Source organism: Vanellus vanellus, assembly GCF_965231255.1.
Source record: "Vanellus vanellus genome assembly, chromosome: 6".
Lineage (NCBI taxonomy): Eukaryota > Metazoa > Chordata > Aves > Charadriiformes > Charadriidae > Vanellus > Vanellus vanellus.
The window spans coordinates 11,073,819-11,099,851 of record NC_138911.1 but is presented as its reverse complement, the minus strand read 5'-3'; the positions used below and the strand labels follow the sequence as shown (position 1 = coordinate 11,099,851).

At 41.8% G+C, this 26,033-nt stretch overlaps 1 protein-coding gene across 3 annotated transcripts in view; it reads left to right on the top strand.

Moving 5' to 3' along the window:
• The first annotated feature begins 1,070 nt into the window (after positions 1–1,070).
• MICAL2 (microtubule associated monooxygenase, calponin and LIM domain containing 2) overlaps positions 1,071–26,033 on the top strand; it is a 133,798-nt gene continuing 108,835 nt past the window's right edge. For all 3 annotated transcript variants that reach the window (XM_082484785.1, XM_082484787.1, XM_082484786.1), the window contains exons 1-2: positions 1,071–1,092; positions 25,069–25,426. In XM_082484785.1, coding sequence (XP_082340911.1) covers positions 25,163–25,426 — 264 coding nt within the window. In that variant the 5' untranslated portion in view covers positions 1,071–1,092; positions 25,069–25,162. The remainder of the gene's footprint in view (positions 1,093–25,068; positions 25,427–26,033) is intronic.

Below are 26,033 nucleotides of genomic sequence, written 5' to 3'. Positions count from 1 at the left end.
TTAGAGTTGGTTAAATGCTTGGCTCATTAGAGATTGTGTTACATTCAGCTGTGTGCGGATAAATAGGGCCACATTCACACTTGTTTTCTCTCCGTGTTTTCCGAAGCAACTTTAAATTTGGCTGAGCAGGCAAGTGTGAAAAAGGTCAGGTAGCTCATGTCATGGCAGACTAGGGTTCCGCTCCCTTCTTCTGCCACAGCCTTCTTCAAGGTCACTTAAGGTATAATGTCTGTGTGGCACATGTCAAAATACTTATGAATGTTTTAAGTTACTTAAATGTAGGCCTGCTGAGGTTTTTATCAAACCTTTAGGTTAGTAGATACGAGCTTTAGCTGCGGAACATTTTATCCTCCATGTTGCAGCAGTACCAGTGAATCCTAATTGTTTTTCTTTATTCTATTTTTTTTCATAAAACTTCACTTCTACTATTAGCCATAGTGGTGTTATTGTTGATAGAAGTCAAGGAGCTGTAAAGTGCTGTTAGTTACATTAGCTGTCAACACTGAACTTTCTTTTCAGTAGTTTTTCATTTCCCTGCTGACCTAAATCTTCTTAAATCTCCTGAATATGTGATGACCTTTAAGCTTCCTCAAATGTAGAACCTAAACAGACAAAAGAAACGGCTTCTCGGTTCCCTTTTTCAGGCTCCGCCGGACGTGCTGACACACACCCCACTTCCCCCATTTACAGGTGGCACCTTCGCCGCCGCCGCCCCGGCCGTGTCTCCGCGGGGAGCAGCAGCGGGGGACGCCGCTCGGGGCCGGGGCCGGGCCACAGGTGAGTCCGAGTCCCTGCCCCTGTCCCTGCGCGGCATCCACCGGCACCGGGCACGGCCGGTCCCGAAAAGCCACGAGGAGGCGAAATTTAAAAAAAAAAAAAAAGGAAAAAAAATAATCATGATTAGTGGCGGCGGGGGAAACGCACCTTGCTCGAAGCGCAAGGGCGCCCGGCGGCGGCTCGCACGGCGTTGGGGCCACCGGCCCCCGCCTCCGCCCGCCCCGCTCCGCCTGCCCGCCCCGCCCCGCCCCGCGCCGCGCCGCCCGGAGCCGCGCCGAGCCGCGGGCAGCATGCGGAGCGCCGCCGCCGCCAGCGGTAGGTCCGCGGAGCGCGGGGGGAGCGCGGGCGGAGCAGGTGCGGTGGGAGCGGTGGGGCTCCCCGCCGGGGTCGGAGGGTCCCTCGGCGAGTGGGGACACCCCGAGCCGGGCTGTCCCTCCGCGGGTGGCGGCGCTCGGGGCCGCGCCCGTCCCGTGGCGGGGAGCGGGCGGCTGGCGCCCGGCGGAGCGCGGGGGGGTGACCGGCTGGTGCCCGACGGCCCGGGCTTTGCTTGGCGGGTTTGGGGTTTTTTGGCGGCCGCGGCCCTTTCCCGGCCGAGGGCTGTACCTGTGCCCTGCGCGGTTGCGGTGAGGAAGGGTAACTCCGTGGGCTCGCTCCCGTGCCGTGTCGGAGGGCGACGCTGGAAAAGTAAAAATAATCTTTAGCTTCGTAAGTACCCTGCGATTAAGACAGCAAAATGCTTTCCAAACGCGTTACAGCACTGAAGTGGGCTATTAGTTTGGACGCGTCTTAATGAGCGTGTTAATCAGCGTAACATCCTTCTCTGCTCACCTTTTGGGCTAATTGAATATGGCATCTGTTGGGTTTTTCTTTGTGCTTTGAAGTATGTGTTAACCTATGGTAGTAATTGTCATGTTCACTACTTTCTTAATGTGTAAATTCAGCATGTGACTTGAATTCAGATAGTTGGCCGTGGGTTGGCTTGAAGACTGATGATTGTAGATTTATTTGCCCCTAGGCTTATAGGGTTGAACCAGCATCAAAAAGTTTTGAGTTCTCTCTCAAGCTTATCGGAAAAGATCTGGAGGTCTTTGTCGACTTTAAAAACCGTTTACAATTGGCAACCTTGCTGGTACTTTCAGCCAAAATGTGATCTGAGTGTGGAAACCAAACTGCATTCTTGTATCTAAAGATGGTCCCTGCAGGTCAATGCTGAGGCGTGTTGGCACGGCCAGGAAACTTCATATGAGCGTGGACTTCTGTGTGATGGGTTTCTTTGTGGTGTTTTGTTTGTTTTTTTTTTTTTTTTTGTGTGTGTGTGTTTTTGTTGTTGTTGTTGTTTTTTTAGAAACTCTAAATCTTGTAGTAAGGTGGAGCAGTGCAGTCTCGTGCTGCCAGGCCTGGCTGGGGTGTAGCTGCCCCTTCTCTGACTCTGCTGTTGGTTTTGAGGAAGTTCTTAATCTCTCTGTGACTCAGTGTTCTAATCTTTAAAATGGCTTAATAAGACTTGTCACGCTTGCCTCCCAGGGATATTAACATCTAATTGATGTTCACGAAGTGCCTTGATCTGGGAGAAAAGAGGGCATCTTGCTTCCCTCATTTCACCACTCCATATTGGTTGCTAATTATATTACATGGGTGGAAAACAGATTATTCAACAACCAAACTGGAAATCATGTCTGTTATCATTTACACAAGCACTCTAATTAAGTGTATGTCCACGTATTGAAGTATTTGGGTATTTAAATACAGTGGATTTTATCCTTTCTGGAGGATGCATCTGAAAAATACACTTCTAAAATACTGTACTGAAGCATCAGCAAGCTTTTGCTCCTAACTCTAGAGATACTATATAGTTTTTCTGTGTGTTATGAGGTCAGTAGGCATGTTAAGGATTAAAGTTATGTTGACTCATTTAACACTTAACACATCGCTGATCTTAGTCTTACTCAGACTGAATCTTATGTACGGTTTCAGTTTTTGTCGTTTCACTTCTTTAGAAACCTGAAACACGTACAACAATTTTACAGTTCTTTGCTTAAAAATACAAGTTGTCTTAAAAAGACAAGTGCTGTATTTATCTGTGTAGCCATTTTACTTGCTGTCCAAAGCGGTAATTAGCCATTTTACTCCCTTGACTTGAATCTCGCCCCATCTCCTTCTTATTGCTGCTGCCTCCCCCCTCGGGCAGAGAGCAGAGCCCGCAGTGGCAATAGTGCAGGGCTGGGGTGATGGGACACCAGCAACATACACCAGGAGACATCAGTATTCCATTAATCAGCTGGTGTGAATGGACAGACCTACTTACGGCACAGGCATAATGGTCTTTTTCAGCTAAAGCCTTGGGTTGAGAAATTCTCGGTCCTTTTCCTACATCTTGGTTTCCCTATCCTGCAAGGCTGTGTGCTGGGAGGCTGCTTTATGACTCGGCTGACCAGCCAGGTACCAGTGCATTCGACTCGTGTTTCATTCTGTTCTCCTTTCAAGACTGTTGCTGCAAAACATACATTATCCCCCACATTAAACAGACCTCTCAAGTTGATACCTGACAAGTAAAGGCTTTAAAATGCTGCTTGACATTGGTTAGTGCTGTTCTCTTCATAGTACTAGAAAAAAATATTGGAGATGCAGTTTATACTGTGTGGTGGAGAAATGAAGTTTTGATGGGAAACTGAAGGATGCTGCATCCAAATTCCTCTTGGCATGTGGCCTGCAGCAAGTGATGTGACTTTTCCCTTTTCCTCACCTCTCTGTAAAACTAGATGATTTCTTAGCAAACCAGTAAAGTATACGGAAATTAGAAGTTGTCTCTGTTTGAAACTCTGAACTTCTTTCTTTTTTTTTTTTTTTTATTTTTATTTTTTTGTTCTTAGTTGCCTTAATGCTGCCCTAAAGATAACAGCAGTAAAATATCCCTGATATCAGGGTGGTGGTTGCACTGTTTGTGAGGAGTTCAGCTTTCCTTCAGTTTTGTCTAGAATCTAGAAATAAGTATGATCTGAAAAGATTTTGTTTTTCTCTAAGATATTGTGAAGCAGACTTTTCTTGTCTGGTGTCCGTGTCCCATTCCTTGTGGAGGTGAGAGAACCTATTTTTTGGCTGGAGATGTTCTTTAAGAAACCATAAAACAAGAGAGGTGATTGCTATCCGGTTTCTCCATGAGTATGCTTTAAGTCTTTCACCTCTTTTAGCACGTACCTTGTATCAGCTCCAGCTGCCTCACTGCTCTGGTATTTTATAATTAGTATCTTGAAAACTCAAGGGAAAACTTTCAAATGCTATATATTTCCCATTGGGACTCTTCCACGTGGCTGTAACATTTGTTGTGAGTCCTTGGTAACGTGTATCTGTTCCTCAGGAGTCCTTCGTCTCAGTTTGATTCCCCTGGCGTCAGCAGAAAAGCTCTGTTTTCTAGTGGAAGAGGCTCTGCTTCTTAGGGGCATGGTGTGTTTTGATTCCCTTAAGACAAAGACAATTTCAGATGACTGAAATTGAGGTCTGCCTCCCCATACGGTCATTCTGTTTTCTCAGCTTGCTTGCGTGTTGTATCCAGAGCCAACGAGCTACAGGAAGGCTGTGGATTTGCTTTGTATGGCTGTACAGGCGGCCCGGCACGTATGTATCTGTATCATACTTTTATACCTGTATAATATACATTTAGCATGTGCGTTTTGTACGTGAGCAAATTGTTTCTTTGCTGCACGTTCTCCTTTCAGGCTCCTTCTGTGCAAGGAGTCTGTTAATTTGAGGAACGCAGCCTCTGCTCTGCGTCTGGTACCCTGGCTGCTGAGGGGTGGCACGCCGTTTGCTTTGCTCATCACTAGGACTAGATTTGGAGGTGTTTATGCTGCAAATTGACTCCTTTAGAAGCGGTATTAGTAGTTCTGGGTATTCCAGCACGGTACGTTTGACTGTTTCCAGAAAACACAGATATTCTAAATTAAGGCTATTAAGTGTCCACGGATTCAATGACTGTGCAGATACATAGTTAATATTGTATTGTGACACATTCTGGACATTGCTGGGTTTATTTTTGACATGGAGAAGATGACTAAGAATAACTCTTTCATCTATGCATAGTTACATTTACAAGCAAGTAAAAACTTCCCCAAAATGATCTTTTTAGTCATACTCAGACTCTTAGTTCCATGAAAGGAAAAAAATTCTGACTTGTGCTCAAATCTGAGCTGCCTGTGCTATCAAGCCCTCTTCCTGCTCTGAGCTGCAGTTTAGTGAGGGGTTATGTTTTGGGGTTTTTTGTTTCGTTTTATTATTCCCTTCAAATTTTTGTGGGCAATCTACTATGCAGGGAGGGGAACAAGAGAAGCCCTATTCCTTGCTGGGAAAGGTAGACCCTACCTCAACACAAATTATGATAGACACTGCTGCCCTAGCTTATATTCATTTCGTGTTCTGATTATTTCAATGTCCCAGTAACTAGGAGGAAAGCCTGAACTTGTGTTCATTTCTTGCTTGTTTCCTCCTAGAGCTGCGATGGTAAGACCTGGTGAGGAGGGAATAATTCTGAAGACAGCCCATGGGTTCAGAGATCACCTGCCTGTCTGTTTCTGGGCACTTTGCTGCATTTTGTTACCTGCTCTCTGAAAGTTTCCTATTTGGGACCTAACTTCTTCAGGCAGATGGTTTCTTGAATTGTGGAATGGGAATATGTGAATTAGATTTAAAGTTTTGTTCTTGTCACCGGCATCTCAGCTGCATTGGTCTGGATGAACAATGCCAGCAGTTTCTCTACTTGCTACACTCAGCCAAGCGTTTATTACCAATTCAGTTTTTAAAATGACTGTGCCTGGCATCGTAAGTGTGTGTTGTGGAGTTTTGGCTTCTTAAAAAGTGGGTTCTTTGGATCCGTTAGTTCACGATAAATCCTTCTCAGACCTTTTAAGCTTGCAGCTTATTGCCTGGGTAGACTGCAGTAATGCCCGAGGGGGTGTTACAGTTTATCCTTCTGTTTAACTGCCATAGCCAAGCATCAAAATAGAGTTTCCAGAGCCATGTGAAATTTTTGTTGGGAATATGTGAGGATGTTTTATAATCAACTTTAAATAGTCTTTGGTAATTCAATTGCCTATTTTAACTCTTCTGCATATTTTATGTTTTTTTTAATATAGTGTTACTTTTTAAAGACTGAGTACATCAATATAGTACTTGGTTCAGATAAGATATTTTGCCACTTTCTTACCTGAATAGGCAACTCCAAAAGCCAATTGAAAGGTTTTTAAATTTTCCAAGACGTTTTTTCCTAGTCTACCATGTTCAAATCATATATGGCGGAGTCCAGCAAAAAATTATTAACAGTTTTTTTAAAAAAAAAAAAAAAAAAAGGAAAGCAGACAGTGGAGCAGAAGATGCATTTTCTCCTCTCTTTTCAAAGACTTGGGATTGGCAGATAGTGGAATTCTTTTTTGCATGTAATCGGATGAGAGTATATTGCAATAACTATAATCTGTGTCACTGGCTGAGGTGAGTCCCATCTGTTAGTGGTGTTAGGGATACCCTTGGCCTCTAAACTTGTGCACACCAGGAGCAGCACAGAAGGATTTAGAGAAACAAGTGCAGTCTCTGAAGGCCATTGCTAAAAGCAAGGGAGTAATTAATAATGCAACGCAATGTTCTCTGCTGACACCCTTTCCAGCTGAAAAAAACCCTCTAGTTAAACATTACCCTTAATGAACTTTATGAGATAGTGGGTAGGTTTTGGTTTCTGCTTACTCATGAAATCAGCTTCTTTTTGTACAGGATCGTCTATTGTATATGTTTGTTATCAGGCTGTTTATTACGGATTTTCTTTATGCTGTGTCACCTTATGCTGTGCTAGGTAATAATAATAAAGTAATATATTATAAAAATAAATAATAATAATAATAAAGTAGCAATCTGAACTGATTAGGAGGAAGTTCGGGGCTTCTTTTGCAGGAAGTATTTGGGCTTGACTTCATGGTAGTAAATGTATAGTCAGTGCTGATTTTATTAATTTTTTTATTCATTTTAGATATCCTTGTCATTGTCACTTCACCCCAGCTGTGAATCTGGCACGTTATATACTTGTACACTTGAATCTCCATTGCGTTTCTCCTGTTGGAGGTTGTAAAGGAACGAGCATCCTGAGAAGAGAATCTACTTCTCCAGGTCTCATTTCCATCCTAGCTGGATTGAAGGAACTGCTGATGAAATGTGATATTTGGGTTTGGATAATTTATGTGAATGAGTTCTCTTTCAGATCCAAACTCCTAGCCTTCTGCCAGGTGTTTGGTTTTCCCCTTCACTGAGTACTGAGGATTCTTATGGTTGCCACCTGTGCAACTGTTTCTATACGTTCAGAAAATTGATTAAGTAATGGCATGGCTGTAGGGACAGAAGAATATTGAAGTCTGGAGACATTTTTCAGATTTCAGAGTTTTGCTTCATAAGATGACTACAGAATCTAGGTTCCTCCCACTTCCATCTATGGATTATTAAAAGTAAGAGCTGACACTCCTCTGTACAGTATTTGTGTTCAGAACATTAATGTGGTTGAATGAGTATCAGAAATGTGCACATTTAAGGCTGGGAAACAAGCTCCATAAATATGAACTATTGGTGCATATTCAAAACTGAATTCAGTGGATGTAACCAAATACCTCTTGCTGTAATTACTCTCTGAAACACTGCCCTTGCACCAAGTCAACATCAGGTGTCCTAGCAAATGCATGAGGAACGATAAGGCTTGCATAGAGAACTAAATACATCCCAACGGTGAACCCGTTAAGACAAAAGAAACCGTCTTTCTGTTGTTCTGATGGGGAGTGTATGTGAGAGGGGAGAAGGATTAGGGTGGTTGACTTTATTTCCTGGAAATGAATAGCATACATTTTTCAGTGCATAAAACGGATATTACTCAGTTTGTGACCTGCTTCCTAGTAAAAGTGTCTTGACGTGGGGATTGGTTTAAATCTGTTGCCTGCATTCCTGACATACGGTATTGTGTGATGCTATCTTGTCGCAGAGGCATGCAATGTGCCACGATGTATAAATAACCCTGTGTGTCAAAGGTAATTTGAGACAATGTGCCAAATATTTAATGAAGCACTGGGTCTTGTCCTGGGTACCTGGTATATATTTGGGAGTAGGTATCTGAGCTGAAACTGCAGCAGAGGGGTGGTGAGTAATGTAATACTCCCCACCACATACTGCAGAGCTACTCTGTGCGGTACAGTAAGACACAACCAGCGCTACAGGTCAGCCGCATCTTATTTGTAATTTTGATGCTTAGATAAGTGGACAGGAGAAGAGGTTAATGTGCAGTAGGCCAACCTGCTTTATGCATGTTGGGGGGAAAAAATTGTCTTTAGTGTCCTCTGCAGAGTAATTTTAGTGAATACGTCACATACCAATTTTCAAGATTAATGTAGAATAGCATATAGAGGGGAATGGCTTTATTTCTTCAGGAGCACCTCTTCTCCCCCTGGACTTGGCCTCGGCAGGATGCTGACCTCGGGCAGTTCAGCACGTTTTGTGCCTCAACGCAGAGTTAAGGTGTCCTGGGGCTGACTGCAGTCCTGCGAAGGAGATGGCTTTGGGAGATGCAAAGCAGAAGCAGCGGGTGCTGGCATGGGAGGGAGGAACGGTGTTGTGTGCCAGGAGTTTGGCAGAGGCCTGGGTGTGGGTGGCAGCAGTGGGTGCTGGCCCCCTTCTCGGAGGAGAAGGTTTCTGTCTGGGTTTCCTTCTCATCTGGGAATCTGGAAGTTTTCCTCCGTGTATTTATGTGGGAAAGGAGATCCACAAAGTCTTTATCTTATACTTGCCTATGCAAAAATGCAAAGGGCAGGGTTATTTTCGTTCTCTCCATTTTTTTTTTCACTGAGGAAGGAGTTGTGATTGTTTCCTGAATGCGTGCATATAGAGGGCTCCAGCAATATTTCTAATGCTATTTCATGACAAATGCAGAAGCCTGATAATATCTTAAGGCCTTCTTTATGCATTCATTTAAATATATACCACCAAATATGTATATAACTACTTCTTTAGCTACTACCTGACTTAATGAATGGATTGGTGTTATTAGTAACTTAGGTGTAGAAGCTTTTTCAAGCTCAGTTATGGAGTCAAAACGTTTGTCTCCCCTTTATTTTATGTTTATCATGGATTAATGCAGAACAAAAGGAATTACATGGCTATTTCGGAGCAAGGTGAGACATTTTTGTGAGTTGTTCACCACGCTTTCCTCTTACAAAGGTAAGTCCAAGGTTCAACCTGACATCCAATAAAATACGTAAATGACTTAACATTGTTTGACAAAGTTTCTTGACTCAGCTTTTTCTAATGGAGCATTTGTATGCATCCTTCATATGGTCAGCTAAAGCAGGTAGTTCTACAAAGCAATGTCAATATGAAACTCTTACCCTTTGAGGTAAAGTTTTGTGGGTTCTTTGACAAGTAAAACATTCAACAGGACATAAGTTCTGGGTCAGTTAATAGGATATGTGTTCCTAAGACGCTCTGAGTTGTTTGAAATATCAAGCCAATATAACTACAAGCACTGGCTTCTGGAAAATAGCAGTATCATTATTTAAGTGTCACGTTTAGTTCACTGAGTTCTAAGATAAGTAAAGGAATGGCATATACAGTGTTGCAGATCTGCATTTGCATACAATTTTTAATTTAGAAGTAAATATCAATGTGGATATATCAAAGGTTTTTTACTCTAACAGTTCTAATTTGCAAACAGACTGTGAAACACTGCTTTTCGGTTTTATTTGCTCTGCTGAAGTAACATACAGACAAGCGAAGAATGGCAAAGCTATCCTTGTCTGTCTGCTGAATCGGCTATCGTGTAGCCGATATGCTAACCTGCATGCAAAGTTTATTGAAAATATGCGTGCGAGAGAATTATTGGTACTTCTACAAAGTAGAAAGCCAACTTACTTCATTGCTTTGTCTGGCTTTCCTACTAGGTATCAACAGACTTTGTAAGGTTGTGATCAGTGCTTCTGACGAGTTCACAGAAGCTTTTGTTGCATTTATTTTTAATGACGGTTTCTCTAATGAGAAAAATATACCCTTTTCATACTAAGAAGCAGCTCATGTTTTGAATCCAAATTTTCTACTTTCCTTATGGGTTTTGTCCGTTGCCTCATATTTTGCTGGGATATTATGCCAGACACAGGGCTGAAATTAATGTGTTTTAATTTTGGAGGAGGAAGTTATGCCAAACAGTGTTTTATTCCTTTGGCTGATGATTCCATTATGATTTTAAATTATTATTCTGCTTTCTTGGGGGAAGATATCCAGAAGAGAGTAAGCTTTTCTTTTTTCTGCCAGTTCTGGGGAATTTAAAATGAAAACTAATTGATTGTTCTCGACCCAGTCATTAGAAACTAGTATTGACAACATAAGTATTGCCTCTCACAATTAGAATTAAGAAAAAAAGGCAACATTTCCATTAACTATTTTTTTACCTCACGGGCCTGTATTCATATGTGTAGTCTCTGTCAAGTGTATCTGCAGTCACTTTTCTGTTTTTAGAAACAGGATCCTAATTTCTAATACTTCTTACCTAATACATTTTAATCTTAAATAGAATATTAACAGTAAGTAATTGTTTCATATCTTGTGGTGTTTTGGTTTTTTATTGTTAAGGCTTTTTAAACTTCATTTGAAATGTTCTGTCTTTTCCCGTAGCTACAGATTGGTGGGAGGGGGGGAATAAGACGAAATTACCTTTCTTTTCAAATTGATGGCTGAGTATTGACGTACCCGAATACATGCTTAGTCATGTGCTGTGATGCTGATGAGTTTCGCTTGGCACGCCCCAGCAGATGCAGTCCCTCCCCTGTTTTCAGCAGAGCCATCTTCTCCGTGGTGCAATTGTAGATGACTGGATTTGTTTTACAGCAGTGACACAGTGTAATGATAACCTTGCTGATGCTGAGGGGAGGTGGAAACAGCTGAACTTTTTGCTTGTATAGCATGTTTAAAAATTTCACTCAAGATACTGTGACTTGAAGGTTTTGGTCAGTGTCACTTACAGAACTGTCGTGAACTTCTGCAAGAAAATGTCAAAGTCGCAGTGAGACTCGGGCCAAAGGTTCTTTTTTTCTTCCACCAAAATTGTATTTTAGTTGCTAATTCAGGTTTTTCTGCCTTTACCTGTTTCTTCTCTCCCCTAAACCTATATTCTAGATTATGATCCTATCGCTTTCAATTAAAATTTCAGCAGTAAAATTTTCAGCTTTAAGCTGTGAGATGTGCTGGTGTGCAACCTCATAGGGATCAGAAAAATGGGATGTAGGCAAGAATGTAGAGAAATCCGTTTGGGAACTCCTGTGGTAATTGTGTCGGTAACTGTTGCTAATCTGGGGTTTCTGTCTGGGAAGTACAATAAATCCAACACGCTTGTATTTCTTAACACATGAAGTATCTGTGCCTATGAGGTGACAGCAGTCGGTCAGAGCCTGGATGGTCTCTTTCCTCTGTGAAGGTAATGCCTGCGAGCGCAGGGCACTCTCTCTGCCTGCTGGGACGTTTTGTAGACCCAGAGAAGTGGAGTCACGTTAGCAGTGGCTGTGCTGAATGCCCTCGCTTGAGATGCTTGCCCCTGCCTGTTGGGTGTGTGCCTTAAGAAGATTTGCTAATCTGACCTTTTAACCTGCTGATGATTAATAGACCTGTGCCAGAGCACTATGAGACGTGGTTACTCTGGGGTGGCCCTGACAGTAAAGGTCTGCCATGAGGTAAAAGGAGTAATCAAGTAAGTGCAGCTGCCCCGACTGCAAGAAGATGGGCTGTGAGGGGCCTGCGCAAAGTTGTCAGCTGCTGTTTTTAGAAAGGAAGGGTGCTTTCTGCCTGATGTTGCACTGACCCATTTAGGATATAGTCTGACCTGAAAATACTGAGGTGAAGTGTTCACGCGTTGCCATAAACTGCCTGCCAAGATGCCTTGGAGAAATATGCTCTGTAAAAGTTGATTCATAATTAATTGCTACACTGGGTATTAGGAATCCAATGATGTGCTGCCTTCTGCACTTTTTTTATAGTAATCTCTTTTAGACCCAGTGTATATATTGTCAAAGCGGTGTTTCATGTGCACATCCTACAGGCAACAACAGGACAGACTGTAGTGGACGCTGGTGTAACTCAACATCTGCAACTTACAACTCTACATTTTTTTTTTTTTTGAAGTCTTCTTCTTTTATGCAAACATAGGGCATCTTTTGTTGCAGTGAAAAAAATAAGCTAATAACTGAAGAATCCTATTATGTTGATCATAGAAAGCTAGGAATAAACTGTTCTGGGTGTCATTGACTTGCTGCGTTAGGGCATCTGGTAAGCAAACACTCAGTTGCTAAGGCTTTTGAATTTTTCTCCGCCTGCTTGTGTTGCTCCCCCAGAGGCAAGGCACTGGTCACGTGCGCTGGCGGCAGTGGTGGTCAGCAATGGGAGGAGATGGAAGAGCCTCAGCTATGCATGGTGGGGTAAGGAGGACTTTGGATCATGGAGCACAGATAAGCCATCATAGGAAATATGATGAAAGAGTTTTTCATGAAAGGCTTCACATCATTAGTGGCAGCAGGAGCCCTGGGATATGGGCTCACAAACCAAATCACTGTAATATATCCTTGGATGTGCATGTATGTGGTTTTAAATGTGGCAGATTAAGGTAGCAGCTTAATCTGGCTAGAAGAGAGCCCGTTTTCCATAGGTGCACACAGCGGTATGTCTGATAGACTTCATTTGAAAGTTTCCCTGCAGTTGATAGCATCAGTGGAGACATCAAGCTCAGTCTAGCTTTGATAGAAACATGAGGTCTGACAGCCCTCTCATCCTGCATAGCAGAACCAGGCACCAGAAACGCCACCAAAGAGGCACTGATGTTCAAAGCCTTTGCTATGATAATGTGTGCTACACGCAGAGGAGGTTCTGGAGTATTTGAACTTAATGTATTTCATAGTGATCTGCACTTTGCAGGAATGAGGGCGGGGGTAAAATCTCCCACACTGCACCTTAAAGAAATGGACTGATTTTGTGACTGTTGAAGTCACTTCCCAACTCCCTTTCATAAGGATTTCTGATTTCGAAATACGTTATGGAAATCTCTTGACTGGCATGCAAGCTTTTTTCATGCTGCTGTGCTTTTTAATTTAATTTTTCTTTCTTTTTTTCCTTTGGCTATTGGTTTGAAAGTTTTCTTTTAAGTAGTATATGACTGTAGTGTTACTTGCATGCAAAAGGAAGCACTGTTCCTTGAAAATTTTGCTTCCAGGGCTGATATAAGTTCCCTTTAAACTTGCTCCATACTTATTCCTCTCCAGGTTATTGCATTTGAAGTTTAGTTTGTATGTTGACTCACTTTTTTTTTGAGGGGGTGAGCTCGTAGTATGCCATTTGTATCCATTTGGACCTGATGTGCCAACTGTGCAAAATTTGTGGTGTATGCCTTTTTCTTTTTTTTTCTTTTTTCCTTCTCTCCATGCAATAACTGAAATACCTGCAACTCAATTGTGATCATGTGCCTGTGAGTGCGGGATTTACTGAAGAAGCTGTTTTTAACTTCAGTTCAAAATTGAAAAGGGAAATACTACATCATAGTTCAGCTTTTGCTTCAGAAAATATCATTGCTTTTCTTTGCTTTACACAGTCTATTGCTTGCTCATTCTCTTTGGTAATCCAAGTAGCAGTTCCAAACAACTGCTTGGGGGGAGAGAAAATAAAAGTATCATGAATCTCTTAAAAACAAACAAACAAACCAACCTCCACCAGCCAAAAAACAACCAACCAGCAACTCCAAGTCTCAGCTGGAAAGAAAAGCTGAGGAGCAAAAAGTGTCCAACAGTACCTCTAAATTTCTCTTTTCTTTCTTTTCTCTCCCCGTGCTCCAATGCTTTGCAAAGCTGAAAAGTACTACATGATCTTTAGGGGTGTTTCTGCCAATTTGGGTTTTCTAGTGAGTGGTGTTGTGTAGGGGTCCTTCAGCTGCTCATCCCTAACCAGGGTCTGGCACTGTGCTGCGATGGAGGCAATGGCAGAATTTGGTCTGCTCCAAACACAGATCTGCCCTCCTCTGTCTGCACCTGTCCATCACCAGCCACCTCCGTGCTGATGCCTCGGCCAAAAGTCAGGCTCAGGATGGCAATGGCGGAGCAAGATGCCAAATACAGATTGCTACAGTCTGTAATTAAATGGCGAAGGAAGTACAATGCAAGTAAAGGCTAGTTCTGTGCTGTTTTTGTGGGTTTGTGAACACTCAGAGCCCCATGTAGTGAGCTCCAAGGATGTCCTACTTTTGACAGATGCTGCAACAAAGCCTATGCTGTTCTATGTGTATAGCTCTTGGGGCACTGGTTGCATTAGTATTTAATTGCAATGGCAATACAGCCAGTATATTAGGGCATTAGCTAACTCTTTATTCCTAGTAAACTAAAGCTTCATAACTGGAGTGTAGATAAAGATCTGGTTGCACATTTCAGTGAAATAAAAGCAATACTGTTTACTTGTACGCAGAAGAGAGGGAGAATTCTGTGCTAATGTAAAACTGGAGAGAAGTCCAAGCCAATATAAGGTCTCAGGCTCAGTAACAAAACATTTTTTTTAAATCATATTTGTAAAGTGGGGAAGTTAACAATATTTTCTTTGCGAATAGCTTACATCTAGAAATTTTGCTTTCCATCCTTTTTCTAATGGTCAACTCTGTTTTCCTTCTTGGTCTCTGTAGGTTGGGAATATGAAAATTGTTTGAACTATATATGAAGGAACTGTAATAAAGAAATATATTTTCATGGCTTCAGTTGGTTTGCTTTATTGAAGCACATTGGATGGACAGAATTTGGGTTTTCTTCTGATCAGAAGTTGAGTAAAAGCTTTGTCTTCCCCAGTATTTGAAAAACCTCTGACAGTTCCCATTCCCCAGCTCCTGCTCTTCGCAGAGCAGGCACGGTGAGGGAGGAGCACAGGGCTCGGGGTGTCTGGCTGTGCAGGTTTGGACTCGGGGACCACGCAGGGGCTGTGGGCAGCCCCATGGAAGCTGGGGCGAGGGCACCGCCACCCCTCATCCTCCCCAGTGTGGCCCTGGGGGGCCAGCAGCGCTGCGGTGCGGGCCAATGGGCATCCAGCCGGTGGGTAGCGGCTGGGCTGTGTTAAAGCAAAACCAAATTGACCCAAGATGTTTCTGTAAACCACTTTCCTTCCTAAATTGTTGTTTCCTCTAACAAAGCCAGCTCTAATCAGGACCTCGTGTACCAGGGGCTCTGCAAACCCTGAACCAGTTAATCCTTTCTCTCTGAAAATTACAGACTGTTTGAGAGTTGGGGCATCAAAGCAGCTTTAGCTGCCTTCCTGTAGTGGTAGGAAGGGAAAGAAATGTGATGCCTTCAATTTACTCTGGTACTGCAAACATTATTCTCAAATAAGGAACATGTAGTCACCACGTGGCATCATTTCACAATCCCCAAACGGCTGTAGCTGTTACGTGTACCCTCATGTGAGTATATGGGAATGAAACGGTAACAGTGTCATAAAACTTTCTGGATATATCTAACATACCTGCAATGTTTTTACACTTACAGATGCTCTGTAAAAGCACTGTTAATGTTGACTTTCAGATACGTATGTGTTGATGTTGGCCGTAGCCTCCTACAGATGCATTCTTTCACTAAGAAATTTTGGATCTTCTATACAGTAAAGTGAATGTTAGGACTACAGGACAGTGAGAAGAGTAACTTTTTAGAAAAAATTGGCATCGTTCTTTGCCTTGGCCCTTGAAAGTGTCTGCCTGCTTACATGCAGTAAAGTACAGGTACGTGGGAAAATAAATTTTCCAAATGAAAGAATGACAAATGAAGAGCCCGATGATAACATCTTCTATGTATTTAAATGTAGGCCATTTGGCTTGGTAGGTGATTGGAAGCAAATGGTCAGTGTTGCATAAAGACTTTAATATGAGAAGGTGCATCCACCTCTGACCTTCAATATTGTTCACAGGACTAACATAGAGGATTTAAACCTCAGCCTTTTGGAACCAGACTGTGTGATGAACAATTACTATTAAGAAGTGCTTTTTTGGTGTTTCACATTTTCTAGTAAACTTTTCTGTGCTGGAGAAGATGAATCATAATTTAATTCGGACTATACCTCAGCTTGCCTTATGAAAACAGTGATGCATTTGTCATGTCTCTTATTATTCATTAATGATGTTCTGCCCTCAGAGGTGTTTTTTTTTTTTTTTTGAAAGGGCTGCTTCCTAACATTTTATTGCCACTGTTAGTTTTTTTTTCTTCTGAAGGATTTCCCCAAAATAATGTTTTGAAATGTATTTTGTTGTTTGACTGAGAGGATTTTTCTGCAGCAGAAATGGATGTTGTTTTTATAACTCTCTTGGAATCTTTATTTGGGTTTTTTATACTTTGTTTTTCTTCATTTTTTGGGAAGTCAAGGCTGAAAGAGGGTAGAAATTGTCCTGTACGTTTTCTTCCAAAAATACTGTTTCTACTTTCAGAAGCAACGTCTTTTCTAGTCTCTTTTGGTAACTATCAGTCCAGTTTACAAGGACAAAAAAAGAAAACAGATAAAGAGCAATCTCGGTAGCTTGCTTTCTTTTTTGTGTTCTCATGTAAATGTACCCTGGAGGAGAGTTTGGTGTTTAACCTAAATTTTCTGGTTTTCCACCACCCTTTGGCTGACTTGTCTGGGTGCGGCTCCAGTGTTGTTCAGTGGCTGGTGTTTGGTGGTGAACTGAGATTACTCTAACCAGGGAGGCTATCATTCACAACTCAAAACTACTTCGGGGGTTTTTTAATTATTTTTTTTTTTTCTTTAACTTATTTGTGGTTCCCATGGATTTCAGTGAGCCTGGTAACACTAAGACCCCATTAAGCCACAGGAAGTATTGTGTGCTAGCTTGCATTAAAAAAATTATGACAACTGAATCTGTTAATACCTAAAAGCGTGTGTGTATACATAGGAAACATTACCCAGAATGTTTTATTTCTTTGATTATTGGCAATGCAATACTGTCTGTGTTTTCAGTGGATTAATCCTGGTTACTGATCTGGAAGTCTGATGTCTACAATGAGGGCAGCTCTGCCAAATGAATTATCACGGCATGGAGCCTTTGGGGTCTTGCAGCCCTTGTTCTGACTGTTTCTTCATCCTGTTCAGCTCTTGGGTAATTGCTGCAGCCCCAATAATGAGAGGGACATGTACTGGAGTGAAGACATATAACCAGAGATCCACACTTGGAAAGACAATCTGAAATGTACTCTGGAGAGCTTTTGGAATGTATTCTGTGAAAGCTAACACTGGTGCTGCTCTTTTTCTTCCCCCAAGACAGATCCTGGGCAATTTGCTTCCGCACAGCCATAATTTCATATTTTTGCGTTAAAAAAACCAAACAAACATTAATTTCCTCTCTTACAGAAATCCTGAGGCGATATAAAAGACAGTCTTATTTTGGTATCCCCTGTTCTCTGGTCACTGCGAGCCACTTTCTGGTGTCTCCAGCTGATGTCTTTGGGCTGATGTCTTTGGGCAGTTTGAGTAGCAGCAGTGCTGATAACCTGTCTCTGCTTTGTAGACCCTTTGGGTCAAGAGTGGCCACAATAAGGGGACAGGCCATATCTGGGCATAGGGTGGCTCCCAGCTGGAGAGAGCAGGAAGGCACGGAGACTGGTGGCCCCCTTTGCCCCGTGCTCCCTGTTGGGGGCCACCAGCTGCCTAGAAATGTGGTGGCACCTCCTCAGGCACTGCCGGGCTTGGCAGTCTTGCACTGCTGTGTGAATTCATAGCCTATCTCCCTGCCCCATCCTTCTGGATTATCCCTGTTCTCAAAGTGACATGAACCGACATTATTTCCGTGATTGCTGACTAAGAGAATCTGCTTTTTTCTGGTTGATGCGTTTGTTCTTTTTTCATGGTGTACTTTACCTCCATAATTATGTCCCCATGCATACAAAGGAAAAGCTGTACTAGAGGAACTGCTGCTGCCAAACATGGCTCAATTTTGTTGGTATAGCTGCATCTATACCAGGGATTTTGCTGACACAGCTGTCAGCTAGTGGGTATGCATTTTTTTCATGCTCCTCGCAGAGGAGGACACAGGGCTGTGAGAGGGAGTGGGGTGTGGAAGCTCCCACTGGGAGCCAGGCAGGAGTGGTGCTGCAGCTCCCTCTCCATCATCCTCTTGTGTTGTCCGCCCCTGCTCGATGCGCCTGGTCCTGCTGCTGGATGTGATTTCAGTGAACGGTAAACAGGATATTACTTGCCTTCTGAATTAGTCTGGCCCAGTGTCCTAAAATCCTATTGAAAGTAGAAAATCTTGTGCTAATTAAAAAACAACCAACCCACTGACTCTTCTGTGATTAACTTCTGTACCTCTGCTGTTCCAGTTTGTGAGCTTGAAACTGTATGTGTCACTATAGGAAGAGGAAGGCAGGATTTTCAAAGAGCTTAAAGTTTGTCCTTTTACTTATTTCCACTGACAGTATTTTCATAACATTTAACTTAAATAACAGGTGCCTTTTCTAAAGAGGTGCACTTACTTGCTGCCTGATGTTAATCCTTGTGGTCTATTTTTTTCCTCTGCTCTTGTGATCCTAACCTAGTGAAACATCAGCGTAAACTTTCTACTGTTGTTTATATTGTGTTTCTAAACTACTAAACAGAGCTGAAAAATGTTCTTTCTTGTAACCAGTCTAAGCAAGAATCAGGTTTTAGTAGCTTGTTTACACATAACGTTAACCCCTAATGACTGTGGCTTTATCATCTACAGTTAGCTTTGAAGATGTAGACTATATGAAAACTTGGGACCCTGTAACGAAGCTTTTAGCGCCCCTATTAGAAATAATAATTTTCATATACTTACTGTAACCCGCACAGAATAAAAATTGGGCTAGAGACATTTATCCTCAAAACCATTGGACTAAAAAGTTGAGAGTTGCAGTTTTCAGTAGTAGAGGTACAACACCTTCACTTTAATAAAAAAAGAAACTTTCTTTATTTTACAAGTCACTCCTTAGAAATGCATCAGTATTTCTGATGAGCAGTTTAAGTATATGCTGCATACAGATGCCTGGAAAACTCTGTGTTGTCATTCATTTGAAATACTTGTGCCTGTGCTTTGCAAAATGAGCATGTGGGAGTTTTAGTGATGCTCACAGGACAGGACTTTCTGTGCAGGCGGCAGAATGGTGTGAACTCTGTGATTGCCAGTTTTCTGTTCTGTGTTACCCAAAATTTGGGTTGCAATAGCAGCCGTATGGCAAAGCTAGCGCAGCACGGCTTGGGCCTCACCAGCGGTGGTGGCAGGGACAGATGTTTGAGCCTCCATCTCTGGGATTACACGTGTGGCCCCTCGGGCAGCATCCCATGCTTTACCCATGGCAACACTGTGTTTGCGTGAATGGAGGCATATGCAAGCTGCTGGCTGATGTGGTTGATCTCATTTTACTTGTCAGTGTCTTAGCGTATTCCCACAGTGAAACTGGAAAGCTCAGACCAGTAACATCAAGAAGCAAACTGGACTATTTTTAAAGCCTTCAACTTTAAAATGTGTGGAATGTGACTTAGTCTGTGTGGTAGATAAAATCCTACAGATAGGTCATTTTATTTTATGCTTCCTGTGAACATTGTCTAAAATATTCACTGCAATGTGCTAGTATACTTGTGCACATGCTTCCAGCTACATTTAATTGTGGGATGATTCCAGATGTAGCAGGTTAAGTCGGCACAGCAGCACTTGTTGGAAGGCTTATGTTTGAAATGTCTCATATAACGTCGGCAAAACAAGCTGATAGCATGTACGGTAACCTCGTAAGTTCATAGGCACAGAGCGTCTCAGTAGGAACTGTTTTGAATTCCATACTTGGCCTGAAAAGTTATTTTGCAGGAGTTCTGGGGAAGTCAGCTTTTTATAAAAATACAGAAAAGTAGTCTGGCTGTTTATAAAGAGAGACTGTTTGTGAGGCTTTGTTCAGAAGCAATTTATGTTCATTGATGTTTCTGTTGGGACTGTGCATCTTAAGAAATGCATTTTCTGTTTGTCACCAATAGAAAACAACTATTTTAGGCAAACGTACTTTTGTGCTTTTTAACTAGTTTTATAAGCAAAGCAAGGGAGAGCCTCAGTTTTTACCAGAATGACACTTAATTTTTTTTTTTTCCTTTTATGTCAGTTCTAGGAAAACATGCAAAGAAACCAAGCCATCAAAAAGCTGTTTCCTCCAGATAGAAATATTTATATTTAAAATGGTCTCCATGAAAACAAAGTGCCTAATGTGAGTAGAAACTGAGTTGAAGAACATAGAAGGTCCTGTAACGTAGTCACTCACTTGCAAATTTCACCTATTGTAATGGTATTGAGATTTTAAATGGTTATGTCAGGGAAGAGACAGCAGAAATACTCTAGGGTTTACTGATGATGAGGCCAAAAGGCCAGAAGTAAATTATTATTACAGATGCTGCAGAATCCACTCTTTCGTTTCTGTTGGTGTTTCTAACCTTAAGCAAACAATAAATGTATTGTATCTTGCATGCCAAGCTGAAGTCTTAATAAAAGAATTTATTCTTGGTAAACATGGCAGAATTAGGGCTGTATTGAAAATGGAATCAGGATTAGTGGTATTGAAATGCGAAGAATTTAATTCTCTTCCAATCTCCCTGAGGAACATGTTCTCAAATATTAGAAACAGGGCATTAAGGGACTAAAGAAGGACTTAAGTGCTGCAAGTCTGAATTAAAATTAGGGTTGCTCTCTCTCTCTAGTGGGACAACTAAGCCAAAAAAGGTTTTTAAATTTTGAGTATACTACCTCAAAACACTGCAATACACACGGTACTGCTGTCAAAAATTTAAGTTATTTTCATTTGATGACTCCTATATGTCAATTTTATAGCATGCGGTGTTATGCTGAAAGGCTTCATGTGCAGGCATGAACCAGCTCCATACATCCATTTAACTAGTGATAATTAGTGGAATTACCCTAACAATGGAGACATTTTTTCACTATTCTCAAAATCATCTGTAGAAACGGAGCTTGTTTCACTGACAGAAAATATCAGTCAAGACTGGAGGCGTTTGCTTTCATACCTATACATCTGTACATGCACCTTTGCTTTAATTTCTTTCTCTCCCATTTCCATTGCTTTCCTTTAAGTTGTAATAAGGGCTCCACTTTCTCCTTGGGTAACCACCAGGCATGAACAGAACTTCTCAGGTTTTCTATCTGACGTTCCTGTTTGCCCGCAACTGGAGGCAGAAGGGAGGTTGGGCAAACTTGTTAGAGTAGAAGGGATCATCAGAATGCAACCCTCCTTCTTCCCAGCGTCTGCACTTTGTGTCTGGGAGCCCTCCAGGGTCTACTGTAATACCATGGGCAGCTGCATGGAAGGCCAAATTCTTGTATGTGCTTAATACATCATGTGTGGGACCTGAAATGACAGTTCTTGTTAGCTGTGAATCTAACCCATGGATGCTTCAGTTCTGACTTCCAAGAACCGTTTGTCCAGACTATTTCCTGCTCCCTAATTTTCTTCCTTTCTGTGGCCCAGATTTTTATTGGGCTCTGTAGCACTTCAGTAAAGTTTCAAATAAACTTAATTATATTTTCGGATTGTGCTTCCGGAGGAAATTCAGTGATCACTTTGAAAAGCATAGTTTGTAGTTTCAGCATCAATGCTCACCTTGATGAGACTTTTGGATCTGTATTTCATCCCTAGAGTGATCTGTATGACAAAAGAAGAAAAAGGGTAAATGATAATACTCTAAGAACCCAAGTATTTCCCCAAACTGGCTCTTTTCCCACAAGTAGGCAGTTTACGCATTGCCTCTTAGGTCTTCGAGTCAGTTACAGAACAGGAAACTTTAATTATAGTTAAGAACTACTCCATTCAACTACTTCTCCTTATTGCATTGTTTCTAGTGAGTTATGTATAATACTTTAGTGAAATATTGGTGACTCCTCAGAGAAAAACACATACTTTTCTATGAGCTGCATTTACTTAGAGCACCATCTTCCTCTCTGTCATCTGTCAACACAGTGTTCGTGCCAAAAAAGAGGGGGGAAAAAAAAAAAGTGGTGTTTCCAGCAAGCCAGAAACCCCAGTAACCAGTGTCTCCTGTCTCATCCTGCCTTTCTGACCACAAAATGTGGCTTTTTTGGCGAGCATGACCTCTGACACAGTGAGGAGAAATGCTTCACTGGTGAGCAAATGTCTCTGCTGAGATGCCACTCCACAGCTTTTCAGTGTGGACAAGACGGCAGTGTTTTGGAAGTTCACAAGGAGAAAATTTTGTGCCCGAAAAGAATAGCCTCAGTGCTGGCTTTGTGGTGCTGGAGGAGGGAATTTGTAAGGCTGGGGAAGGTGTCCTGGCTGTCCTTCCCAGCTACTCTCTTCCCTCATGGAAGGGCAGAGGAAGCCCAGGCCTGCTGCATGTGTTTGTGTGAGAGCATGTGTGTAAAACACCTACTGCCACTGGTTTGGATCATGGTAAAAAAGTCTTCCTCCTCTCTCTTTGCCTGGGGTGGCTCTTGCTGACCGTCTCTTCTGTCTTCTTGCTGTTATTGGCCCTGGCACATGCTGCTTTTTCTTCCTTGGTCAGTTCAGATATGGCTCTAGTCTTTGACCTTTTATCTCCCCCCCTCCCTTCCTGGATGGAATGGCTGAGGCTATAAAAATCTCTTCTCTCTGAGCAGAAAATATACTGAATTAAAGAGCTTGTGATCATACTGACTTATCAGTTATGCCAGAGTTAACTTTTAAAGATCTTTGCGTTATATGAACATGGTAGGCCTTGTGGTGAGCTAAGGACAACAATGGAGAGGAAGTATTGTTTTATAGCTATTAAGTTGGTCAAAGTCTTTGGTAGCACTGAGGCAATAGCAATGGGAGTTTATAGTGATTAAGGAAACCTAATCTAGTTGCCACTGTCTTAGCTGAAACAGCCAAAGTGGAATGTTTCACTGAAACTTCCCCACTCCCCAGGAAGCTTTTCATAATTATTTTGAGAGAAAAGAAAAATTCTTTGGCTTTTCTATTATAAAAAACTGTCTCGGGCAGGTATGGAAGTTGTGTAAAATGTTTACCGTGATTTTAATTCCTTTTTTTTCCCTGCCTCAAATCCTGGGGTGCCTGTATATCAAGCTGTTTAAGTCGTATTGTAGCATCTTTCACTGTGCTGTTGCTATCTCTAGTTGTCCTGCGTTTCCTTTCCCTTGTAATGTCACTCGTGTGTAAAGCTTAAGCTCAGACATATATTTTAGCTGTATCAGACTCTCTGCATGGCAGTCGTTTACCTTTCCTCTTCCCATAGGAACTTCTGGATGTATTGGCTGGTCTTAGACTGACCCCAAAACCACTGTGTAGCTCTGTGTTCCCAAAGCCGCGGCTGGTGAGGGTCATACTGGGCCCCCCTCGCACCTGCACTGGGGCAGCCAGCGTGGTGGGGGCTCCCTCCTGCTGGCATACAATTGTTGGAGGGGTTTGCTCGTTAATCATTGAAAACTTGAATGTGGAAACTGCTGGATTGTCCTCAACTCCTTTTGAGTCAATGGGAGTTCATGGCACTTGGTTTCTTGAAAAATTAGACCTTCTGGAAGTCGGGCCCTATAAAACGTTTGTGTTTTTACCTCAAAGCTCTTCGGAAAAGGGCATGGAGCATGCTATAAATGAAGTATTCAGAGGGGAAAACAAAAATTTCCTGACTTATTCTTGGCACCAAATATTTAAGCATGACATTTGGTCTAAGAAAACGTACTAACTCTCAACATTGCCAATTTATTTTACCCACAAACCAACAACAGACTGATGATGTGCACACAAAGGTTATTTATTTTGAGTGCAGCCAGGGAATGCGAGTATTCCAAATGCTTCCTTATATCTCCCCATGGGATCTCTTTAATAAGTTGCATAATATTTTTCTGTATTAGAGGATTGGAAGATAGACATGGTAGGTCTCTTCTTTACTTAAATACACTGGTTATGTTTTCTCTTTTCTTCTTTGAAGGAAATGCAAGCAGAGAGTGAATAGTTTGTGAACAGCGTTAAATTAAAAAGCATAACTTCAAAGGCCTTTTTAACTAAAACTATCAGCCAACAGATGATGTTCCAAGCAAAATAAGTAATCATTTGGGAGGCTAGGCAAGCATTGATTTAGTTTTTGATTTCTTGGACTGGTAGATAATTCTTTAATAGCAAGAAAAAGAATACATTACTTAAATCTCTGGACTCGAGTCCACATAGATGCTTTTCTGAGGACAAGTTTATACATAATCTGTAAGAATTTTCTTGGAAAATGTGAAAGCCACTTGGATATTTTCTGTGGACCTTGGCTGACTCTAACACACTCCCCATTAGAGATTGAGAGCAAGGTTAAAGAAGGATAAGGGAGTGCCACAATGAAAGTTTTTTAGTTCTTGCAAACATATGTTAATTTAGAATAGCATTGCTCTTACGGAATGTAAGGGTATTTATCTGGAATATCAGGCAGTTTGACAGCGATCATGTTACTAAGAAAAGCCAATGGGGCTCGGTGGGCCAAACATCATTACTTTATATCATCAGCACTTGACAAGGTAAGACTCCACACACATAACTTTAGCATTTAACATGTGGAGACGTGAAGATAAAATTCCTTTCTATCCACTAAAGCACCAAACCCTTTCTCATGTTGGCAAGAGAGTTAGAAAAAGGGGAGCTTTCTGTGGTTACTTGTTTTGTGTTTCTTCAGTTCTGGTGTAACTTGTGAAAATGTTTCTCTTTACCCTGCTTTGTACATTTGCTTGTGGCAAGTGATTGTGCCAATTCTAAATTGTTCTGGCTAAGCTTCGCTCTTGGCCCTAGCTTGTGCAATGGGAGAAAATTCCCTCAAATAGTGTTGACTTTCAGCTTCGGGTGTCTAAGAATTCTTAAGAACTAAGTGTTACCAGAGATGTACTTGCTGTGACATAAATTCTGCTTGGGAAAAGCAGCTGGACATTTGTTTTTTCTTCATCTGGTATCTAGCACCTATCACTGAACAAAAATTAAAGAAATCCTCAGGCTCTCAGTAAAGCAGCAGGCTTTTTTTGAAGCAGCAGGCTTGAGTTTGTAGGGTTTTTATGACAGTCATTGTGAAGTATATGTCATAAAAACGCAAGTAGGTTATGTTTACTTGTAATGCTTATCTTGGATGCCAGTATTAACTTTTTTTGTACCTGGTTATCCAGTTGCCATATGCTGTGTTTTTATGTTCGTATTGGATATGCAGTTTGTGTGTTTAATTTAGTTAGATGGAACCTGCTTTAACATGACCCATGTTTGTCTTTTCTAGGAATAATATGCTTGGAAGTACGTGGTAGTGTTGCTCACCTGTACCCCAGCGCGAGAGCTCCAGCTTAATCCTTTTCAAACACTTCTCTTAGAACATGGGGGAAAACGATGATGAAAAATACAGTCAAGCTGGCCAGATATTTGAAAACTTTGTACAAGCGTCAACATGCAAAGGTACCATTCAGGCCTTCAATATTCTCACTCGACAACTTGAATTAGATCCTTTGGACAATAGAAACTTTTACACCAAACTGAAGTCAAGAGTGACAACATGGAAGGCCAAAGCTTTGTGGAATAAGCTTGATAAAAGAGCAAGTCACAAAGAGTATAAACGCGGAAAATCTTGTATGAACACTAAGGTAAGTGGAGAAGTTTGGTTTTGAGTTTCATAGCTTTGAATCTTTTAAACTTGTTTTTCTGCAGAAGCAATGTTTCTACCATCTCGTAACCCTCCCTTTAATATACTTCTGAAATTGTGGTTGATACCAACTGATTTGAACAAATTTTGGGGTATTTTTATTCTGCAAGTTTTGTGAAAACACAAGGCAAATGGGAGTGATCCTAAAAGCACCCTGCTTTACAGTCTGCCTCGGTTGTGGCAGAAAAGTTTTCTGCCCTCTTTAGACATCAGCGTTAATCAGGCATGAGATGTAAACTCATGAGGCAGTAGGCCTTATTCATTACAGGCTCACAATAACTACTTGCTTTATTAAACAGGGGTTTGCAAGGTGGAAATTATTGCATATTCAGCAGGTTCCTCAGTTTGCTGCTTCGTGCATGCTGTAAAAGACCAGGGCTGGCCAAGTGTGTTTCAACAGAAGTTCCTAAACTGTTTTCTGGAAAGCACTGCTTGGAGGTCTGGGGATCTGTCTGTCACCTAGCATTGGCTCTACTTGCTAACCAACAGCAAAAAGAAAATCCTGCACTGTTTAGGGATTTAAATACTTTCCTGTAACTTCTTTTTCA